The 22,839-nt window shown below is 50.0% G+C and overlaps 1 protein-coding gene across 1 annotated transcript; it reads left to right on the forward strand.

Moving 5' to 3' along the window:
* Positions 1–2: 2 nt before the first annotated feature.
* Positions 3–22,243, forward strand: LOC309855513 (uncharacterized protein; the record flags this gene model as incomplete). Its single annotated transcript, XM_082715873.1, has 8 exons — positions 3–17; positions 622–1,554; positions 11,619–11,705; positions 12,425–12,581; positions 13,143–13,269; positions 13,920–14,015; positions 14,800–14,882; positions 19,952–22,243. 4 exons carry the CDS (start codon positions 3–5, stop codon positions 12,572–12,574), a joined length of 1,185 nt encoding a protein of 394 aa, XP_082571999.1. The 3' UTR covers positions 12,575–12,581; positions 13,143–13,269; positions 13,920–14,015; positions 14,800–14,882; positions 19,952–22,243.
* Positions 22,244–22,839: the final 596 nt, after the last annotated feature.

Genomic DNA, 22,839 nt, shown 5'->3' on the forward strand with positions numbered 1-22,839 from the left:
CCATGAACCCTATGAAAGTGAGTTCCTGCTGCCCCAAACACGTTTCTAATGCATGATGGTAAATAAGATACGAATGAAGTTTCTATGAATCCTTACATATTATGAACCTAAGAAGTTTGCCCTGTGGGTCTTTCGTATCTCACACACAGTGCACACTTCATAGACATTGTTTCTTTTTTCTTTCCTTTCTTTTTTTTTTTTTTTTTAAGATTTTATTTATTTGACAGAGATCACAAGTAGGTGGAGAGGCAGGCAGAGAGAGAAACAGGCTCCCCGGATGCGCGGCTCGATCCCAGGACCCTGAGATCATGACCTGAGCTGAAGGCAGAGGCTTAACCCACTGAGCCACCCAGGCGCCCCTAGATGCCATTTCTCGAAGGCCTATCAACTTCGTATTTTATTTCCACTCTAAAAACCGAAACAAGGTCACTGCAACTGTACTACATGGAAGACATCTGCAGAGAAGAATGGGTCATGTGTGGTGTGTATTGTAGTCAAACTCGACGAACGAAGTGCGGTAATCCTTCACTCCCTTTCACTCTTCCTTGTCCCTCCAAGTCCATTAGATCCTCTATTTTAGCTTCTTTTTCTAGCGGGAAACGGGAAAAGTGAAAACAATAGGCAGGGCGTCCGGCCCACGGAGACACACGCCAAAGTCCGGCCGGGCACCACCTCCGGCCCCGCGGACCAGCCGCGGACCAGGCCGACTCTGCCCCCTGCGAGCACGAGACCCACGACCACCAGCGTCCGCCCAGGAAGGCCGGAGTGGGCGTCCATGTGTCCACGGCACCGAACCCGCTGCAGAACCTCCTCCGTCAGCTCAGGAGCCGGGGGACGCCGCTGCCCAAGGGGGAGCCTGCCCTGGACGCGCGGGAGGCTGGTGTCGGCCTGGGGGCCGCGGAGGTGCCGCGCGCCCCGAGACCCCGGGGAGACCCGGGGGAGCCCGCCTCGTCCTCAGCGGATCCCGGGAACGAGCTGTACGGGGCCCCCGCGGGCCGGGGCAGGAGCGGCTGGACAGCCCGGCCCGTCCCTCAACGTCTGTGCAACGAGGACAAAGGAACGCGGAGCCACACGCAGTCGGCCGGAGCCAGCAGGGTCCCGGGCCGCCGCACGCCGCGCCGCCTGACCCGCCCGGCCCGAATGCGAATGTGCTCCCGCGCGGGGCACACGACACGGTGCACCGTCCCGGGCGAGCACTGGGGCTTCCCGCACGGAGCGCGGCAGGGAAAGCGCCGAGGCCTCCCCGCCGGCCCGCACAGCCCGCTCAACCGGGAAAGTGATGCGGGGACTCGGGCCGCACGGCCCCCGCGTCCTCCCCGCGGCCGCCCCGCCTCCCTCCCCGCCGGGCCGCCGCGGCTCGCCCAGGGCCCTCGCGCCGGGCCGCGGCGGCCGCGCGTAGCACCTCCCACTTCTCCTCCTCGTCGGCCTCACTCGCGTCCCCCCGGCTCTCCCGCTGGGCCGCTCGCCCCGTCTCCCCGCCCACTCGGCGCGCGGAGATGCAGCGAGGACGCCGGCCGCCCGGCCGCTGAGTCTGCGGCGGGATCGCGCGGGCAGGTACGGCCGGGGACCGGGTCTGGGGGCCCCGCAGCACGCGGCGTCCGCGGGCGGGGTCGTGCCCCCCCGGCGGAGGCTTCGGACGGGCGGCCCTCGAGAGCCCCACGCAGGACCCGGCCGCGGGAGGACGGCCGTGGGGAGGCGGGGGTCGGGCGAGGACCGGACCGGGGTGGGCAGAGTCCCGGGGGCCGGGGCGGGGGGTGCGGGGCGGCCCGGGAGCCAGCGGGCTGCGGGGTGGGGGTGGGGCGTGCAGAGCCCGGACCCGCGTCCCGAGGGAGGACGCGGCGCGGGGCGGGGCCGCCGGGAAGGCCGGGCGTGCAGGCCTCCGAGCCACTCCGGCCGCACAGACGCTGGCTCGGCCCCAGCGCCGGAGCGCCCGGCCTCAGGGCGTCTAAGGGCGCCGCGGAGCTCCGCGCGGGCGGGGCGGGCAGGGACTGGGCCCGCGGCGTCCGAGAGGACCGGGCGGGGACGCGGCCGCGGAGCGCGGCTTTGAACCACCAACGCCAACGCCCACCCACCACCGCAGGGGATCCTTCGCGCCAAGAAAAGTTCTGGCGCCAGGAAATGACGACGTGGGGCGGAGCCTTCTGCGGGCGGGGCTACTGGGGGCGGGTCTGACAGCGGGATCGGGCTAGAGAGTGGCGCGGCCAACGTGGGGCGGGGCCTGGGGAGGGTAATCGGAAAGCGGAGACGGGACGTCAGCTGAGGGGCGTGGCCGGCGCCGGGGTGCGGTCGGCGTGGGGAGGAGCCTGGAGCCGGCGAGCGCGGAGTCGGGACGGGACGTCAGCGGAGGGGCGGAGCCGCGGCCAGGGTGCAGGCAGCGTGAGGCGAGGTCCGGGGTGGGGGGGGCCCCGAGCTCGGAGCGGGGACGGAACGTCAGCGGAGGGGCGGGGCTAGGGGAGGGCGCCCGCGGAGCGAAGTCGGGACGTAGGCGGGGGGGGCGGGGCCCCGGGAAGGCGAGCGCGGAGCCGGGCTGGAACGTCGGCGGAGGGGCGGGGTCGGGTCAGCGTGGGGCGGGGCCTGGGGAGAGCGAGCGCGCAGCCGGGCCGGGACGCCGGCGAAGGGGCGGGACCGCGGCCGGCGTGGGGCGGGTCCGCGGCCGGCGTGGGGCGAGCCGGGACGCCGGCGTGGGGCGGGGCCGGGGCGCGGCCGGCGTGGGGCGGGGCCGGGGCCGGGTGCGTCGGGAGCTAGGAAGAGGCGGCCGCAGACTTTCCGCTCGGCCCCACGGTCGCAGGCGCGCGCCGGCGGCTGGCCGCTCGGGTCGGTGGGCGGCTGCGCGGTGTCCGCGGGAGCCGGCCGCCGCTCCCCTGCGCCCGGCGGCTGTTGGGGGCACTTCCAGGTGAGACCGGGAGGCGCGCGGCCTCGGGCCCCGCGTGCGCAGACGCGCCCCGGTTGGGGTGACAGGTGTGAGCGCGGCCCCCGTTGTCTGGGCCGGCGGGGCGCGGCGGGGGCGGCCTGGGGGCGGCGCGGGGCGGCGGGGGCGGCGGGGGCGGTGGGGCGGCGCGCGGACTGTTCTGTGTGGGGAGCGCGGGTCTGCGGCCGGGGTCTGCGGCCCGTGCGCGGCCGGTGGGAAGCGCGTGGCTCGTGCGGAGCGTGAGCTCCTCGCCCCGAGGGCGCGGCGCGCGGATGCTCATTGTTCCCCATTGTTCCCCGCGGGGCGCCTTGCGGGCGTGGGGCGGCGTGGCCGTCCGGGGCCGAGGCGCGCCGGGGACCCGGCCGGCGGGGAACAAAGGGAGGCCGGGGTTTTCGGGGGAAAGGGCGAAGTTGGGAAGGTCGCTGTGAGCGGAGAGTCCATTGGAGGAAGCCGGGAGTTTCAAGTGTGGGGGCCGCTCATTGGCTGCGGCGCGGCCGGGGTGTGGAGTCGCGTCCACGTGCAAGGTCGGGCCCGGGGCGCCGGCGCCTCCGCCGGGTCCGCGCCCGCCGCGCAGCTGCCCCCGCGAGCCTCCGCGGTAGGGAGGTGGCCCGTGAGCGGGGAGCAGCGGTCGGCCGACGCGATTTCGGGGGCAGCAGCTCGCGGTGCGGCCGGGTAGACTCCGCGTGGGATGCAGGTCAGTGTCGCCGCGTCCGGGGCTTCCCTGGAAACACCGGGGCTTGTGCGCTGGGATCGGACCCAGATCGCATGTTCGCGCGGCGCGGCCTCGCGGACGTCGGTTAGGAGCGAGGACGCCCCTCTGGCTTTCACACAAAAGTCTTTTTTATTAAGATTTTGTGTTTTATTTGACAGAGCCAGCGAGAGAGAACACACGGAGAGGGAGAGGGAGAAGCAGGCCTCCGGCTGAGCGGGACCCCAGGATCACGACCCGAACCGAAGGCAGGCGCTTCACCCACTGAGCCCCCCAGGCGCCCCGTGGCTTTCTCAAAACTTTTACGTTGATTTAATACTAATATTTGAGGGCGCCTGGGGGGCTCAGTGGGTTAAAGCCTCTGCCTTTGGCTCGGGTCGTGATCCCAGGGTCCTGGGATTGAGCCCCGCATCGGGCTCTCTGCTCAGCGGGGAGGCTGCTTCTCCCTCTCTCTCTGCCTGCCTCTCTGCCTGCTTGTGATCTCTGTCTGTCAAATACATAAATAAAATCTTTTTTTAAAAAATAGTAATATTTGAGCTCAAATCAATCGGGAATTTGGAAGATATTTTTCTTTTTCTTTTTTTTTTTTTTTTTAAATAGAAGATATTTTTCTGTTAGGCAATAGAACAGTAGCCACTCTGGAGTCCTTAGAAAGAAGGGGGCCCCAGGGCTCCTCCAAGTCTCCAAATCTCCATTCCCCTGGCTCAGCTTACCCTTCTCAGACCTCCTGGGAGGTGGACTCTGATTCAGGAGCCAGGACTTTATGCCATGGGTGATCAAGTAGTCTTGACATGTGGACTCTCCCTTCCCTTTTCCTTCATCGCCTCTCTGCTTATGTAGGCATCAAGGGAGAGAACTCTGTGTACCCCATCCGGCTTCAGGGTCACCTTCTCCATCACATCCTCTGCATTTAGGTTTGTATGCAGTATGTGCCTGGGAGTCCTCTTGAGTCAGTATGGGTTGCATAGCTCCCTGTGACAAACGGAGCCCGTAAGATGGGTGTCTGAGCAAACCAGACTGCACCGCGTCTCTGAGTCTGTTTCCTTGCATCCCTTCTGCAGGAGAAGAGGCATCCCTGCAGAAGCAGTGCTTCTTGTAAGGGAGATTATTCTCCACTTCTCATGGAGGTTGTGGATTTCTTCACATAATCATGGGAATTTTGCCTTTGTATGGGCTTTTTCGTGGGTGTCTTCGGGGGAGAGCATAGGGATTTGGTACTCTTACTGTTTTCTGAAATGGTCACTGCTTACATCACATCTGGTAAATACCGATTTTCCTGGACTGCTAACTTGAAGAACAGAAAGAACCAGCAGTAGGAAGTCAACTATCTCAGACCCAATTCAAATATCTTTAATCTTGATGCTTTAAAATTAGCATCTCCCTTCTTGACTCTGCCTCTCCGATATAACTGTTTTGGGGTAAATGCAGGGAACTCTGTGTCAGCAAGTGTATCTTAACGCTTCTGTCCGTTTTCCTTTTACAGAGAAGCTTCCATGTGGTCTCTTGTTTGCCAGAAAAATGCACAAATGGATTTTAGTATTTGTTTGCTAGACAAGAACACTGAACAAAACAGAAATGAAATGTAATATTAAAACAGTTGTTGGGGCATCTGGGTGGCTTAGTGAGTTAAAGCCTCCGGCTCAGGTCATGATCCCAGGGTCCTGGGATCGAGCCTCTCGTTGGGCTCTCTGCTCAGCAGGAGCCGGCTTCCTCCTCTCTCTCTGCCTGCCTCTCTGCCTGCTGTGATCTCTCTGTTTGTGTCAAACAAATAAATAAAATATAAAACAACCCCCACAACAACCTTCAGTTGTTAAGTGTCACTAGAGGGATGTAACTGACTCACTGTTCTAGTGCATATACCTCTTGCTAGTTCATGGTCCTGTCAGGCTTGCCTCACCTCAGGACATTTGCTTGTGCTCTTTTCCCGCACGGTCTCCCCAGTCGTCTTCATGAGTGACTGCCAGCAGCACTTGTCAGTTTCCATTATGGTTGCTTTTATGGCACTACACCTTTTCTTCCCTAACAACAAATACTTTTTCAACTCATATTTATAATTGTGCCTGCAGTTTTTTTTAAAATTTATCATTTCAAAGGTTTTATTAATTTATTTGAGACAGAGAATGAGAGAGCACAGGTGGGAGGTAGGGTCAGAGGCAGAGGGAGAAGCAGACTCTCCACTGGTTAGGGAGCCCGATGGCATTGGGGCCTGGCAAGTGGGGGCGCTCCATTCCAGGACCCTGAGATCTTAAGGCAGACACTTACTGCCTGAGCCACCCAGGTAGTCTGAGCCTATAATTTAAAGGGAGTGGGGGACTCTTTCTGGATTTTTTTTTTCCTATAGAGATCCTTGTAAACTTCTTTCCCCTATAATTTATCAAAGTTCTGGGTCTTGAGCCCATGTCTGTGTCCCCATTTCCCCTGCCGTTTCGCAGAATGGATGCTGTGTTAGGCATGAAAAGCACGTTACTCTCATTGTCTGTCTCCATCAGAGCTCTTGGGTGACCAGGTGCATTGTCCATGAGCAGTCGTATTTTGAAAGGAATCTTTTTTCTGAGCAGTAGTTCCTTGATGGTGGTTTACCATATTCAGTGAACCGTGTTGTAGACAGATGCACCGTCATCCAGGCCGTGTCAATCCGTGTGTAGGGCCCAGGCAGAGTAGATTGAGCGCGATGCTGAAGGACACTAGGATTTTCAGAATGGGACGTGCACGCTGGGTTCCACTTAGAGTCACCGGCTGCATCAGCCCCTCACAGGGGAGCCGGCCTGTCCTTCGCAGCTCTGAAGCCGGACATTGACTTGTCTCTGGCTGTGCAAGTCCGGGATGGCGTGGTCTCCCGACAGAAGGCTGTTTGGTCTACACTGGCAATCCATTGTTGAGTGCAGCCGCCTGCCTGAGTTCTCTGAGCTGGACCTCCTGGGTGACTTGCTGCAGTGTCTCCGTGGGCACCTGTGGCCTCACCTGGTCCTTCATGTCATGGAGACGGCTGCTTCCCTGAATCCCACCAGCCGAGCTCCAGAGGCTGCAGACTTTCCCTCTGCAGCTTCCCCGCCTGCCTCAGCCTTCACAGAACTGAGAATTCGGGCCTTGCTCTGGATCAGGCTTTGGCTTAAGGGAATGTGTTCCATCCAGACCACTCAGGCTTTCTCCATATCAGCAATAACTTTGTTTCATTTCACTTTCTTATTCTTGTGTTCACTGGACTAGTGCCTTTAATTGCTTTCAAAAACTTCTTTGTATTCACAACATGGCTAACTGTTGGGCACAGGAGGCCTTTCCCACTACATTTAATCATTTCTAGCTTTTGATGTGGTGAGAGATGCGGGACTCCTCACTTGAATACTTAAGAGTTAAGAGCCAGTGTAGAGTTATTGACAGCTTGAGATCAATATTGTTGTGTCTCGTAGAGTAGAGGCCCAAGGAGAGGGAGAGAGATGGGGACACAGCTAAGTGGAGCAGTCAGAACGTACACAACAGTGATTTTTTTTAAGCTGAAGGCAGACGCTTCATTGAGGGAGTCCCCCAGGCTCCCCACAGCATTAAGTTAGTCATCCGATACAGGCACAGCTCATGGCACCCCAAAACAAGTGCAGTAGCATCATCAAACACACGTATCATCAAGATCACATCACATCACACGGTATCATCAAGATCACAATAACAAGTATACTAGTGACAATATTTGAAACATTGTGAGGATTACCAGGTGACACAGAGATAACAAAGTGAGCAAATGCTATTGGGAAGATGGTGCCAGTCAACATTGCGTCACCACGCACCTTTGTAAAAAAACTATCTGCAAGGTGCACCAAGCGAGGTGTGCCTGTAGTTAAGACCTGGGTGGGGGGAGACGTATCCTTCTGGGCCCCGGGGAGTTGCCCTCGGCACCCGTTCCTGGCCATCTCCATGCAGGCAAATGAAGGCTTTGTACAGACTCTGCTCTTCCCTTAGCCCGTGGGAAGAGAGAAAGACCATCCAGCACCCATTTCAAGTAAGGTTTTGTTGAAATCCTAGTGACTATAATATTTGACATGCTTCAAAATATTATAGGTTCCAAGAATAATTTATACTTTCAGTGTTAATTTTCCCATAAATAGGATGTGTTTCAAATATTTTTTAACAAAAAGAAAAAGTTGGGACCTACCTTAATATATAAAAGAATAAATTACTTCTGAAGAAAATTATCAGGCAGGATATTTTCGTTTTAGGCACAGGCATTTGATTCCAGAAAAAATGATTTGTTTTCTTTGTGAATGTATATCAAATATAAAAGCGAATCAATACTAACTCTCAAAAATGAGTGTTCTTTTTATAGCAAGCATTTAAGATAATGAAGTGCTTAGTCTCCAGGGTTCTCTCCTGTGCCGCGGTCTTGGCCGCCAAGTCACACTGCAGTGTTCTTGCGGCAGTGATGACCTCTCCCGCAGAGAGGCATGTGCGGAAGGGGACTTGGAACAAGGCTTGTGCCAGACAGTAGTTCTACTAGAGAATAAGAAGGACGGATTGTCAGACTGTGTGATGTTTAAAGGCTAATTTAGGAAAGATAATTTCAAGAAATTAAAAACAAAAAAGCTGTGTACATAATCCTAAAGGAAGTTATTATATCCTTTAGGAAAACACTTGTGTAAAATACTGATATTTTAGTTAATTTCTTTGAGCAGGGGTGCCTGGGTAGCTCAGTTGGTTAAGCATCTGCCTTTGGCTCAGGTCATGATCCTAGGGTCCTGGGATCGAGTCCCATGTCGGGTTCCCTGCTCGTTGGGGAACCTGCTTCTCCCTCTGCTTGTGCTCTCCTCCCAACCCCCAAAATGAATAAATGAAATCTTAAAAAGAATTTATTTGAGCAAAGTCTTAGGAATATTCATGGAGGTATGAATAATTTAAGAGACTAGTTTTTTCATGGGAACAGAAGTTGTGTAAAATTGCTGAGACAAACAAAACCTTTTGTGCCTCAGGAGCTGGGAGCAGACGGCAGTCAGGGGAGCTGGTGGATGGGCTGGGGCAGCAGGCAGGAGGCTTTCAGGGCCAGTGAGGAAGCATGAAAGAAGTTAAAGCTGGAGAGTGTTAATAAATTTGTGCTTGTAGATGATAGCAGCCCACCTGGCGGCTTCTGGGATGGGAGAGCTTGCTGGAGGTCGAGCTCTATAAACTCTTAACCAGCCAGTTTTGGAGGCTCTCCAGGTTGGCGAAAGCTTCCACCTGCTGGAGGGTATGCACCCCCCCTCCTCGGGGACAGGGATAATGCACTGGGAACCCTCTGGGACCTCCCCCATGTACCTTTTCATCTGACGACTCATTTTTGTTCTTTATAACAGACCAGTAAGCCTAAGTGAAGTTTTTCCTAGAGTCTAGAGCCATTCTAGAAAATTACCAAACCTCATTTGGTAATTGAGGGTTGTGGGAACTCGAGCCTGCAGTATTCCCAGCAGAAGTGTGAATAGACCAGTGCTGCTTTTGTGGCTGGCATCTGGCGTAGAGGGGGCTTTGTGGGATCTGATGTTGACTCCAGGAAGAGAGTGTCCGGACACACCCCGTCGCTGCCAGAGAATTAGTTACTGGTATGAAAAAAAGACTATGTAATTGAATGTTTGGATTTTGAGAAATAAGACTATTGTCTGTTACCGGGTGTCGGTCATTAACTAGGTGTAAGGAATGGCTGGGTCAGGGTGTGAGGCAGAACTGACCAAGTGGGAGTCTCAGTCTCCGATACTTCGGAGCACAAGCCGAGTAACCAGGCACTGGACAGGGCTTGCATACGCAGTTGGAACAAAACTGCATTATTTTGTTGTGGATGCATGTGGGAGGGAGTACATGGGGTTCAAAGTGGGCAGGAAAGATGATGGAATTAAGGGCTGGTAGACTGCAGGGGGCCCGCAGGTAGGAGGAGTGATTCTGAGCAGCTGCCGAAGGGAGGGCCGGCAGGAATTGCTGCAGGGGTCTCTGGTTCATGATCTGACCCGGCGCTCCTGCCCAGACCTAGGGGTGGCTTCTACCCCTGAAGAGGACCGTGTGTAGAAATTGGAGTTGGGGAAACAGACCAAATTCAAGTGCTAGCTGTGTCCCTCTTTAGCAGTGTAACTAGCTTTACTAGTCACACTAGTAAAGCTTTCTGAAACAGCAAACCACGTTCCTGTCACTTGTTAGAGAAGTTCATGTTTCAGTCATTCTGGGCGGCTGGTGACAAAGACCTCAGACAAGGTGGCTTAGACAGCACACATTTATTTTCACTGTTCTGGAGCCTGGAAACTCCCAAGACCAAGGTGTCAGCAGATTTGGGACTTGGTGACGGTCTAGTTCTGGGCTTGGAGAAGCTTGGCGCTCAGCGAGTCCCAGCGTGGCAGAGAGCTCTGGTGTGTTCCTCTAATAATGTCACCGGTTCCTTCCTGGGGGGCCTGCTGTCATGACTACCTCTAAAACTACTCCAGGCACCACCGCATTGGGAAGTTGGGCTTTGAGGAGTGGATTTGTGTGGGGTGGAGGGGGCGGGGGCTGGGGCATTCAGTCTGTAGCCAGCAGTCTTTGAAGGGTTAATGAATGTATGTAAATTTCCAAGCAGAGAGTCATATTTATTAAACTTTTATTTTGTCTTCCTTATTTTTTGGAGTCTAGGTATAAGGAGGTGAGTTAAGTCTACTTTTGTTTGTGATGTAATACCATTTTTCCATGAAATACAGTTAAGTACTAGCAAAATTTTGATACAAATTTAGTTTGCCAAAACTTGTTTATTTATTTGTAAAAAAGAATTTTTGAGAGAGAGAAAGCACAAACGGGGGGAGAAGCAGATGCAGAAGGAGACTCCGTACTGAGCAGGGAGCCCGACTCGGGGCTCGATCCCAGGACCCTGGGATCATGACCTGGGCAGAAGGCAGATGCTTAACTGATGGAGCCACCCAGGCGCCCCATAAAGTTTACAAATTTTTATGTTTTTTATTTATTTAAGAGACTTTTTAAAAAAAGATTTTATTCATTCATGAGAAATAGAGAGAGATCCACACATACAGAGGCAGAGGGAGAAGCAGGCTCCCCAAGGAGCAGGGAACCTGATATGGGGCTTGATCCCAGGACCCTGGGAGCTGAAGAAGGCAGATGCTTAACCCACTGAGCCACCCAGGCGCCCCAATTTTTTTTTTTTTGGACAGAGAGAGAGATTACAAGTAGGCAGAGGCTGAGGGAGGCAGGCTCCCTGCCGAGCAGAGAGTCTGATGCAGGGCTCGACCCCAGGACCTTGAGATCATGACCCGAGCCAAAGGCAGAGGCTTAAGCCACTGAGCCCCCCAGGTGCCCCAAGTTTACATATTTTTTAAGTATAAGATTTGTGAAATGCAGAAGTGTTTGTGCTGTTGATTAATGTAGGACAGTATTACAGGTACAACTTTACCAAAATGTTAGATTGAATAAATAAATTTCCTCATACAGTGCCTGCATTCTGTATTTTCTAAGACAGGGGCTTTTAGGTTTGGGGATCAGGAACGGAATTAAATAACCCTATGAAAAACTTGCTGGTTAATTTATAAGCTCAGTGATTTTCATTTCCTTGTCTCTGGGGTGCCTGGGAGGTGCAGTTGGTTTCAGACTAGATCCTGATCTCAGAGTCCTGCGATCAAGCCCTGGGTCGGGTTCCATGTTCAACATGGGGTCTCCTTCTGTCCCTCCTGGTCCCGCTGTCTTTCTCTCTAAAATAAAATCTTAAAAAAAAAAAAAAAAAAAAAACCCTCAAAAAACAAAAAAAACAACTTGCTGGTTAACTTATAAATTGAGTGATTTTCATTCCTTGTCTGAAAATAGCAAAGAATATTCATATTTTACTTCCTAGCGGTGGTAGCCAAAGCTTTCTCACACTTGCTCCAGGCAGATGTGAGAGCCCCCCACTGCTCTGAGGGCCCATGGCATGCTCTTGTAGAGGGAGTCGGGGTTGCATGAGGGGTCTCCGGGATTCATGATCAGGGTGTCTGGGACCGGTGGGTGAGACTGGAGTCTCTTGGCTTCTCTTTCCTTGCTCAGCTTTTCCTGCACATTGCTTGTACTCTCTGTGACTGGAGCTCCAGAGGAGGCGAGGGGGTGGCGGAATTCTTGAGAATGCGACTGCAGGTGAGTAGAGATGGGATCTTTCTCTGGAAGGAAGCTCTGCTGCCCGTGGATGGGAAGGCTTCTCTTGGCCTGAGTCTTCTCAGTGCATGGGCTGTGCTTGGGGATCTGGGCTCTATTTAACTGTTCTCAGGACCTATGGATACTTGCGTTTGGTCAGGGATTGATCAGGAAGTCCTCTACTTCGCAACATTCAAACGAATGTATCTCATTCTCCGTTCACGTTCACGTGTCCTTGCAGAAGACAGATGGGCAGGATTTTCTTTTCTTATCCATTGTGGTCTTAGTTGGGAAATTGTGTACTCCTTAGTGTTAGTCACGTGGTGCGGGGCACAGTCGGTGCTGGAGGGGACAGGTGTTCCCGCTGTTTTCCAGAGAATGCAAGAAACCTCTGTGTAAGAGAAGAAAGAAGAAATCATTTTTCCTCTCAATTTTAAACTTACAAAGTTCGGTTAATATATACTTGAAGTTTGGAAGCTCCCAAAGATGACTAAAATCCTCTCTACTACCCTTATCTCTTTCACTCACTTTCCCTCTTTGTGATTAAACTTTGTTAAAATTGGAAATCTGAGAACAGTGCTTCGGGAGTAGTTTTAAAAAATTAGCTGTGCATTTGGCAGAATATGTGTAGGAATTAAAATAAAATTTAAAATACTGAAGCACTTTTTGAAGGACCAAGAGAGGCCGGAACTAATAGAGAGGATTCTGTTGCCTTTGAACAGAAAACCAGGATTAATACCCAGACAACGGATCCGAGGGTAGCTGCTGTTGAGAATGGAGAGCTCGCTGCCAGAGGCGTCACTGTGGGGCCACCCTCCAGAAGAGCAGCCCCAGGAGCCCCTCACGATACTGTCTGCTCTGATCTCTTCTAAAGATCAAGTGAGTTTTGTATGCCCGTGGTGGGCCTGGCTTCATGCGTCTCTGCCTGTTTGTAGGGAAGGGACCGATCGGTTGTGTGGCCCTTGTTGGCTGTGAGAGAAGTGTTTGCACATTAGCTCAGTAGAAATTGCAGCCCCAGCCTGTATGCATTTGCCCTTCTAGCGATCTCTGTGAACCCGGGGCTCGCACACCGGACCCAGGATCGAGAGTCACATGCGCTTCTCACTGAGCCAGCCAGGCGCCTCGCAGTGCTGTTTAATGGAGGTGATAATTGCAGACAAGCTAGTCAGAATCCCCAATTTATTGGGAGATCATCGGGTGATCTCCCATCGAGATTCTGAGATCATGAAGTCATTCTGTGCTTACTGTATGTGTCTGTTTCTCAGTGTGTCAGGAAGGCACAGGCAGATCAGCACGGGAGCATGTGGGGTTTGAGCCACACGTGGAGTTTGACCTCCTATCCACACCGCTCCCTCTTTGCCATCAGTATCCCGTGGACAGTTCTCTCCTGTGGATTACTGAGCACGGGCCTGTTGAATCACACTGTCTGTGATGTTCTAGGAGTCCGTGACCTTCAAAGATGTAGCCATAGACTTAACCCAGGAGGAGTGGACCCTGATGGACAGGTCGCAGAGGAAGCTGTACATTGATGTGATGCTGGAGAACATCACTCATCTGGTGTCCGTGGGTGAGTCCGCCGCCGTCTGTCCGTTTGCTTGTTCATGTACTGATTGATAAACCTGTAGGCAGGGCCGCTTCCACGTACTCCAGCGGCTCTCTGCCCTAACTCGTTCTACTCTGTGGCCCTTCTGTTCTGACTTGATGAAATCTGTAAATTATTTTCATCAGGTCTTTTACATAATAATTTGAATATAGTCTTCTTGGCTCAAATTGTGTATCTTTCTCCTGCACTTTCTCCAAGACCCAGAAAAATGCTGGGAATACAGTGAATAGTTTTTGGATGAACAAATCAATATCTTACATATTTTCTGCTCTGGGCGCTATGGTGAAGTTTGAGCACAGTTGAAAACCAAACATCTTGTACCACTTCCTGCATAAAACGCCACGGCGTATTCCAGCGGAGTGCATGTTATCGTCTTCCTTTGGAAATAATGGTAGCCGCCCTATGAGAACATTCATTTCGTTCTGGATGCACACGCAGAGCTTTCTGCACCCCTTTGAGCTGGGGTCTTGACCGCAAGCAAAGGTCTTGACTGACCGGGGGTGGTCAAGCTGAGAACCATTGTCGGTGTTGAAGGTGCTATTCTCTGGGCTGTTGTGCAGGGCGCACCCGGTCCTTCCTCCTTAAATTCACGTACCATTCTCCCGTTGATCTAGGCTGTCAGTTCTTCCAGGCAGATGTGATTTCCCAGTGGGAGCAAGGCGGGGAGCTGTGGAGGGAAGATAGAGGACTTGCTCAAGGCTGGAATCCAGGTGAGCTGGGGACACGGGCTCCGTGCGAGAAGTCTAGTGAGTGAGTGAGCAGGATCTCACTGATGTGCACGTTTGCTTGAGCGAATGAGAACTTCAGAAGACTGAGTGGCCAGGGAGCTGCTGCAGTCCTGAGGCAGCTGAGTCCTGTCATTACTGCTCTGTACTTGAGTTTGACCTCAGAGAAGGAATGTTCCTGTCCTCACAGGAGGTGAAATTTCACCTTGTGCTCTTTGTCATGATTTTTTCTCTCTCTCTCTCTCTCCTTTTTTTTTTTTTTGGTAATGATTTCCACTCATGTTTTCTGCAATAGCCCATCATTATTTATTTTTCTTTTTTGAGATTTTTTAAAACTTTTTGTGTGTATGTGTGTGTGTGTGTGTTCCAAGATTCATTGTTTATGCAGCACACCCGGGGCTCCATGCAGGCCGTGCCCTCCTTAATACCCACCACCAGGCTCACCCAACGCCCGACCCCCTTCCCCTCCAAAACCCTCGGTTTGTCTCTCAGAGTCCACAGTCTCTCATGGTTCGTCTCCCCCTCCTGTTTTCCCCAACTCACTTCTACCCATCTCGCAATGTTCTCCGTGTTTTGAGTTTTTTTCTAGTTGATATTATTCTAAAGTTTGTGTGTTTATTCACTAGTATTGTTCTCAGTTTTACATTATGTGGTCATGCAGTGGTGACTGTTTGAAACACACCTGGGTCTTGTGTGTTTTCAACACTTTAATTCTTCTCTACTCAAGATATTCCTTAGGTTTATCTCTTCCTGTCTTCAATTATTTCAGGCTTAGAAAACAGCTATAAAAAGGAAGAAACAATATCTATGCAAGATATCTTCAAGGAGGACCCATCTGACTGCGGCATAATAGTAAGTCTCCTGAGGACAGACCGTGCCTGTCCATGTTGCAGGCCTGGGAGTTGGATAAGTTAATTACGTATTGTCAGGGAATGTGGTCAAAAAATTTAGTTTGGGGAAGAAATTAGCTTGGATTTAGACAGTAAAGGCTCTCACAAAAGGATAGTTTTGCAGACATGATTTATTTGCATGAAACATGATGTCTTCAAAAACCATCAACTCTCCAGTGAAGATGCTACCGAGGTGTTTTATAACAAAAGATCCACGGCAGCCGAACTCTCCGCTTCAAAGGGGAAAAAACACTGCATTGATTCTGTAAAAATCTATTAGGAACCGAAAGAAGAAAAGGAAGATCCACACACAGATGAGGGCAGGAGTAAGCAGTAAAGGAGCCCGAGGCCGAGTCACATCTACTCGGGGACTTAGAACACCCAGCCTTGGCGGCTGGCGAAGCCCCGTGGAGACAGCCCGGCTGCAGTCCCGAAGGAGAGGCCTGGGCAGAGTGTGCTCCCCTCAGGAGGGGCTTCCCACTGAGCATCCCCACAGGGGCCGTAGTTCTAGGGCAGATGACGGGGTCTGGAGTTAAACATTGGTCTGCCTCCGCGCAGTTTGGAGTGAGCTGCATTTTGTGTTACCACGTCTCTGCCTCTTCCAGGAGCCCGGGCTGTGTGTGTTTGCCTCGTCCCAGGGTCCGTTCCGGGGGCCCGGCCCAGCCTGGAGCAGGAGGGGGTGGGAGGCAAGGCTTCCGGCTCTATGGCGACCAGACCAGAAGGGCCCGTTCTGACCTGGAGGCCAGTTGAGGGCCACTAGCCAGGCTCCCGAGGTCACTCCTGCTGCACGAGTCTCACACACAGCACTGTTGAGCCTGCCTGCGTTCGTGGGGGTCGGGGGGGAAGGTTATGCGGGACAAATCCCAGAAACCTCCATCCATACGATACATTTGGTCCTTGAGTCATGCATAATATGACACTACCTGCAAGGCACTTCTGATATATCCACAAGTCCGACAACATATAAATAGTATAATAAATGTAACATGCGTACAGCATCTGTTAGGAACCCTTCTCAACAGGGTAACCAGTCCAACAACTAGGGGAAGTATTGATTGGATTAACAGTTGGTAATGGAAACTTAAGCGCTGTCGCAAGCATAGATTCTCATTTAAAACTGACATCATTGGGTGTTTGTTTTTTCAGTTTTACATCTGTATACCACTGTCACTAGACAAGGTGATGGCTGCTAGTCCTATAGTGAAAGTTTTCTTGACAAGTTTGGTTAGGGAGGGGAAGAAGACATCTGATACGTTTTTGGGATTAACTCTCGTGTCTGTCATGTCTCCAGCAGGCGAGTCCTGTGTGGAAAAAACAGTGGGCCCAGCAGGGCAATGTTAATCGTTGTCCTGGATTGGTGGGTATAGCCTCAGTTGGAGCCCAGGTGATGGGACATCTTTCCACGATGAGTGTTTTATCACCAGAGCCCAGGAGTGTTACTGTAGTGTCCCCTCCTTGAGCAGTAACCTTAGCAGAAGGGAGAGTATTGGCAGGTGGCTTTGTAAGGTAATTTAGCATCTGCATATTCTAGCATATTAATAGTGGCTAGAAGAGTTTTGTCATATGGCCTATTTGTACATAAAGGGTCTTCATCTGCCCTAATGGGGTCTCATTTTGCCTAGTAGGTCTATTGTTGAGGATTTTTAAAGCCTCCATTAGGTATAACTTACATTTTGATAAAGACCCACGCTTAATTTTTTTAAAAAAAGATTTTATTTATTTGTCAGAGAGAGAGAGAGCACAAGTAGGCAGAGAGACAGGCAGAGACATAGAAGCAGGCTCCCCGCTGAGGAAGGAGCCTGATGTGGGACTCGATCCCAGCTCCCTGGGATCATGACGTGAGCCGAAGGCAGTGGCTTAACCAACTGAGCCACCCAGGTGTCCCCACCCTTCAGCAAGCAGCTACCTCACGAGCCCTACCATGTTTAAATAATCTGTTTATCTGTGTCATCAGTTCAACTTCCTGCGAGTAATAGGGTAATTATGATAAATCCATTCAATATCCTAGGAGGGTACAAAAGTTTTATTAATTAGTTGTTAAGTGGGAGCCGTTATCATTGTGGATTTGAGTAGGTATATCATAATGGAACAGTCTCCAAGGTTTTGATAGTTGGGTATTTTTGGTTTTGTTTTGTTTTCTTATTTATTTATTTATTTTTAAATTAAATTTATTTATTTTCAGCATAACAGTATTCATTTTTGCACCACACCCAGTGCTCCATGCAATCCGTGCCCTCTAATACCCACCACCTGGTACCCCAATCTCCCCCCGCCCCTTCAAAACCCTCAGATTGTTTTTCAGAGTCCATAGTCTCTCATGGTTCACCTCCCCTTCCAATTTCCCCCAACTCCCTTCTCCTCTCTAACTCCCCATGTCCTCCATGCTAGTTGTTATGCTCCACACATAAGTGAAACCATATGATAATTGACTCTCTCTGCTTGACTATTTTCACGCAGCATAATCTCTTCCAGTCCCATCCATGTTGCTACAAAAGTTGGGTATTTGTCCTTTCTGATGGAGGCATCATACTCCATACTGTATATGGACCACATCTTCCTTATCCATTCATCCGTTGAAGGGCATCTTGGTTCTTTCCACAGTTTGGTGACCGTGGCCATTGCTGCTATAAACACTGGGGTACAGATGGCCCTTCTTTTCACAGCATCTGTATTTTTGGGGTAAATACCCAGGAGTGTAATCGCAGGGTCATAGGGAAGTTCTATTTTTAATTTTTTTTTTTTAATAGAGATTTTATTATGTGACACAGGGAGACACAGTGAGACAGAGAACACAAGCCAGGGGAGCGGGAGAGGGAGAAACAGGCTCCCTGCTGAGCAGAGAGCCCAATGCACCACTCGATCCCAGGACCCTGGGGTCATGACCTGAGCTGCAGGCAGCTGCTTAACTGCTGAGCCACCCAGGTGCCCCTGGTGTTTTCTTCTGGGTGGCATGGGCAGATGGGCCGACTGTTAAATACCCAGCATAGTACAGTGTGTAACCCCTGCCCCACAGATGCGCGGACAGCCTCGGAAGCAAGGTGACGGCCCCACAGAATCCATTTGCCAAATTCGGGCAGGGAGTCTTCACTGCTGTATCGGCCCTTTGTACTGTTGTGGAATTTCTTGCTTTTGCCAAATCCGACAAGTTGGATATTCTAATATGGTTTCTTTCATGGCATCCCGAGTGGTGGGCATCCCACAGTCCTGTGCCCACCCGTGAGTGGCCGGCCTTCCCAAGTGTCTGCTTTTCTTGTGCGCCTCTTGGGCTAGTCCGGTGTCCGTCACAGGCTCAACTATGTCTGCCACGGTAGGGCTCGTGAGGTAGCTGCTTGCTGAAGGTCTGCTCTGTGGCGGCGAGCACACTGAGCATTGACATGGAAACAGTAATTTTAGTGTTTGGCACATTGCCAAGTGTCTTTCTGTAGGCATCTTCAATAAACGCTGAGTAGTAACCAGTTGTGAACCCGTCACACCAGAATTCTTTGGATGGGAAATTTATGAATCAGTTAAGCTCAAAAGTGTCAAATATCCTTAAATTCTCTAGAGTGAGAAGTCAAAAGTGCAAGCCTGTTCCAGTTATCAGTGCTTTAGCACTTGATCCTGTTTGGAAGAGACCTAGACTTGCAACACTTTCAATCCCAATTTACCATCCAACAAAACCTCAAAGGTCCAGGTTACCAGAGACCTTGAAAGCTGTCTTAGCATTACCCATGAAGACTTTGTGACACTAAATGAGCTGTTATTTCAGGTCCTCCTGTTGGTGACACATTGCAGCTGAGATAGCATGGGCTTATTTGACCTCTATTAAACCTTTAGGGATTGCACGTGATCTCTAGAATACTCATGGCATTTACCCAAACAACATAATCTAAGACTACGTCATTTGTTGGACATTTGACTGAGTAAAACGGCCTCGTTGGTCAAAAAGACTTCATCTGCAGTTGAAATCTTGAAAAGTTTGTTAAAACCCTAGAAAGTTTTAAAGCACATGCCTAAATGGATTACAGGTCCTCGAGGACCTGATAAAGACAAAATGTAGAAACCGGTTTTTCTGGGGAGACAGAAAGAAAACAACTACTTACATCTTCTTAGCAAGTGCAAACCAATGATTAGAGAAACTTTGTCTTTTGAACAGAGAGAAAAGCAGAATTTTAATCTTTACCATGTACTTTAAAAATCCACTCATTTACTTATTCTTTCCTTACCATACTTAAAATTCCAAAGATCTCCCTGCAGAAACCACCTACTTTACTTTGCATTCCTATTTTGTCCCAAGCCATTTTTCTCCCAAACAGCCAGTCCCATCCAGGACAAAATTTACCTTTTTTTAACCTTCAACAGAACCTACATTCCTGTTCTTGCATCTTTTTTTACATATCTCCTACTTTTCTGGAGGGACTTCCTCCCTTCCTCAGGAGGGACTTCCCACTGAGCATCCCCACAGGGGCCGTAGTTCTAGGGCAGATGACGGGGTCTGGAGTTAAACATTGGTCTGCCTCTGCACAGTTTGGAGTGAGCTGCATTTTGTGTTACCACGTCTCTGCCTCTTCCAGGAGCCTGGGCTGTGTGTGTTTGCCTCGTCCCAGGGTCCGTTCCGGGGGCCCGGCCCAGCCTGGAGCAGGAGAGGGTGGGAGGCAAGGCTTCCGGCTCTTGGCGTCCAGACCAGAAGGGCCCGTTCTGACCTGGAGGCCAGTTGAGGGCCACTAGCCAGGCTCCCGAGGTCACTCCTGCTGCACGAGTCTCACACACAATACTGTTGAGCCTGCCTGCGTTGGTGCGGGTCGGGGGGGAAGGTTATGCGGGACAAATCCCAGAAACCTCCAGCCACACAGTACACAACAGTAAAAATGTTTGTACATGTGGGAGTCGAATACCCTCATGTGCATGTAAGTAACCTGGGGAAGATTTTAATTGGAGATTGTCACTGAATGGCCAGCCTAGAATTTAGAGAGAACTGAATTCATATTCAGAGAACTGAGTGGATAAATATATCTGAGAAATCCTGTAACAGTCTCATCTCTTTCCCAACAGCCAAAATATCACCCAGGAGAAAACCCCTTTGAACATATTGGGTATGATGAAGTTTTCAGTCAGACCTACACATTGACTCAACATGTCTTAACTCACACTGGACCGAGACCCTATAAGTGGAGCGAATGTGGAAAACATTTCAGTCATAGAAGCGACCTTTATAGACACCAGAAAACTTTCATGGAAGCAAAACCTTATAAATGTAATCAATGTGATAAATGCTTCCATAATAGAAGGAAGCTTTGCATACACCAGAGAATTCACACGGGAGAGAAACCCTATAAATGTGATGAGTGTGGGAAAAACTTCAGTCGAAACTCACATCTTCGTTCCCATAAGATAACTCACACAGGAGAGAATCCATTTGTCTGTAATCAGTGTGGGAGTCACTTCAGATATTTTTCATCTTTAACTAGACATAAGCATATTCATTCTGGACAGAAGCCTTATGAATGTCATCTATGTGGGAAAGCCTTTGTTCAAAGTTCTTATCTTAAACAACACGAGAGAACTCACACTGGAGAGAAACCATATAAATGTCTTCTATGTGGAAAAGCCTTTGTTACAAGCTCTAATCTTAGAGAACATGAGAGAACTCACACTGGAGAGAAACCATATAAATGTCATCTATGTGGAAAAGCCTTTGTTCAAAGCTCTTGTTTTAGACAACATGAGAGAACTCACACTGGAGAGAAACCGTATAAATGTCGTCTTTGTGGAAAAGCATTTATTACAAGCTCTTGTCTTAAAAAACATGAGAGAACCCACACTGGAGAGAAACCATATAAATGTCTTCTTTGTGGAAAAGCCTTTGTTACAAGTTCTAATCTTCGAGAACATGAGAGAACTCACACTGGAGAGAAACCATATAAATGTCCTCTATGTGAAAAAGCCTTTGTTACAAGCTCTAATCTTAGAGAACATGAGAGAACTCATACTGGAGAGAAACCTTATAAATGTCATCTATGTGGAAAAGCCTTTGTTACTAGTTCTTGTCTTCGAGAACATGAGAGAACTCACACTGGAGAGAAACCATATAAGTGTCCTCTTTGTGGGAAGGGCTTTGTTACAAGCTCTTGTCTTAGAAAACACGAGAGAACCCACACTGGAGAGAAACCATATAAATGTCCTCTGTGTGGGAAAGCCTTTGTTACAAGCTCTAATCTTAGAGAACATGAGAGAACTCATAGTGGAGAGAGCCCATATAAATGTCCTTTATGTGGAAAAGCCTTTGTTGAAAGTTCCAAAGAACTTGAGAGAACTCATACTGGAGAGAACCCTTATAAATGTCCTCTGTGTGGAAAAGCCTTTGTTACAAGCTCTTGCCTTTGAAGACAGGAGAGAACTCATTCAACATGTACTGAAAAATATGGAAGAGCCTTCAGCCACAGCTCTAATCTAAAACAAATCTGAGAAATCATAAGTGGGGGAAATTTATGGCCATATTCATTATGGAAATGCCTTCATTTTAGATTTATCCTTACACAACATGAGTGAACTCCATTTGGAGGAACCCTGTATTTAACATCAAGGAGGAAGAGACATTAGCTGATCTGTGGTTGTAGGGTGCACAAGAAAATTCAGTCTGAATGATAATCTAATCTCCCTAGAATGGGAAATTACACGGGAAAATCTACAGAAGGAGGTTGCTCAAGGAGAATAACAGAAAAATTGATGCTGGGGAGCTTACTCATTGTAATATGCATGAAAAAAAAAACCCTTTACTAGTAGAAATCTATTGTAGGCATGTGAAGTTTCACACTCTGTAGAATAGTGAATGAATGGAAGTCTTCAGTGATTTTTAATTCCTTAGTCAACTTGCAATTTCTCACACTGTATATATGCCATTGCTAAAATTCGATGAAAGTTTAGAGTTTGCATCAGAAATCCCTGACTAGGAAAAACATCTATCAAGAATGTCTAACCACACAGTTTAGACATTAATTTATATTTTTTGCTTAATGGCCTATTATAAAAATGTAAGAAACATATGTAGGATTGTGACATCATCTGGGAATTCTAAATGCAGAATTTTATGACAAGAAGCAATGATTTTTTTTTTTTTTCCCTTAAGGGACTAGTACATAGAACTGCATATGAAGCGAGGTTGTTGCTAAAAAGTACATTAAGTTGGTCAGGCCTATTTTTTCACAGCAATAATTACTGGGTTCAGCTAGAAAGTAACTAAATATTAACCAAAAAACAATACAAGATGATGTGTCATTACTACATATTGTTAACCATGTATGTAGATCATAATGATGAATTAAAGAGTGATAGTTTGTGACTGAATTCTGCATTTGTTTTCATTTTAGGATGGCGTTATTGAGACAATGAAGGGTATAGCCTGATAATAAGTGGAGTCAGTTCAGCAGCAGGATATAACCTCTATTTGTGCATCCAGTATAGGAACACCTACTTATAGGGGCTCCTGGGGGCACAGTCTGTGAAGCATCTCATTTTGGTTCAGGTCATGATCCCGGGGTCCTGGGATCGAGTCCTGCATCAGGCTCCCTGGTCAGTGGAGAGTCTCTTCCCTCTTCCCCTCCCCCGCTGCTCATGCTCTGTCTTGCTTTTGACTCAATCTTTTGAAAGTGACCACTTTCATATATAAAACCTAAACCCATGTGAAGGGAGAAACATTAGTACAGTGATAGAAGGTTAAGATACACTTTTATCAGTCGATAAGTCATTCAGACAAAATCTGTACAAAAAGACGAGCCCTCAATGACACATTGGCTTCTGGCTCCTGAGCACGCCACCCCATCCATGTGCAGCAGCACGCCTCCCCTTCTCAAGTGCACACAGAGATTCTGCAGGGTTGACCAGATGTTAGTACCAGTGGACAGCGCTTTGCTTTTTTGCCCAAGTCATGTAGTTGCCCTTCT

This window comes from Mustela nivalis, assembly GCF_964662115.1.
Source record: "Mustela nivalis genome assembly, chromosome: 20".
Taxonomy (NCBI): Eukaryota; Metazoa; Chordata; class Mammalia; order Carnivora; family Mustelidae; genus Mustela; species Mustela nivalis.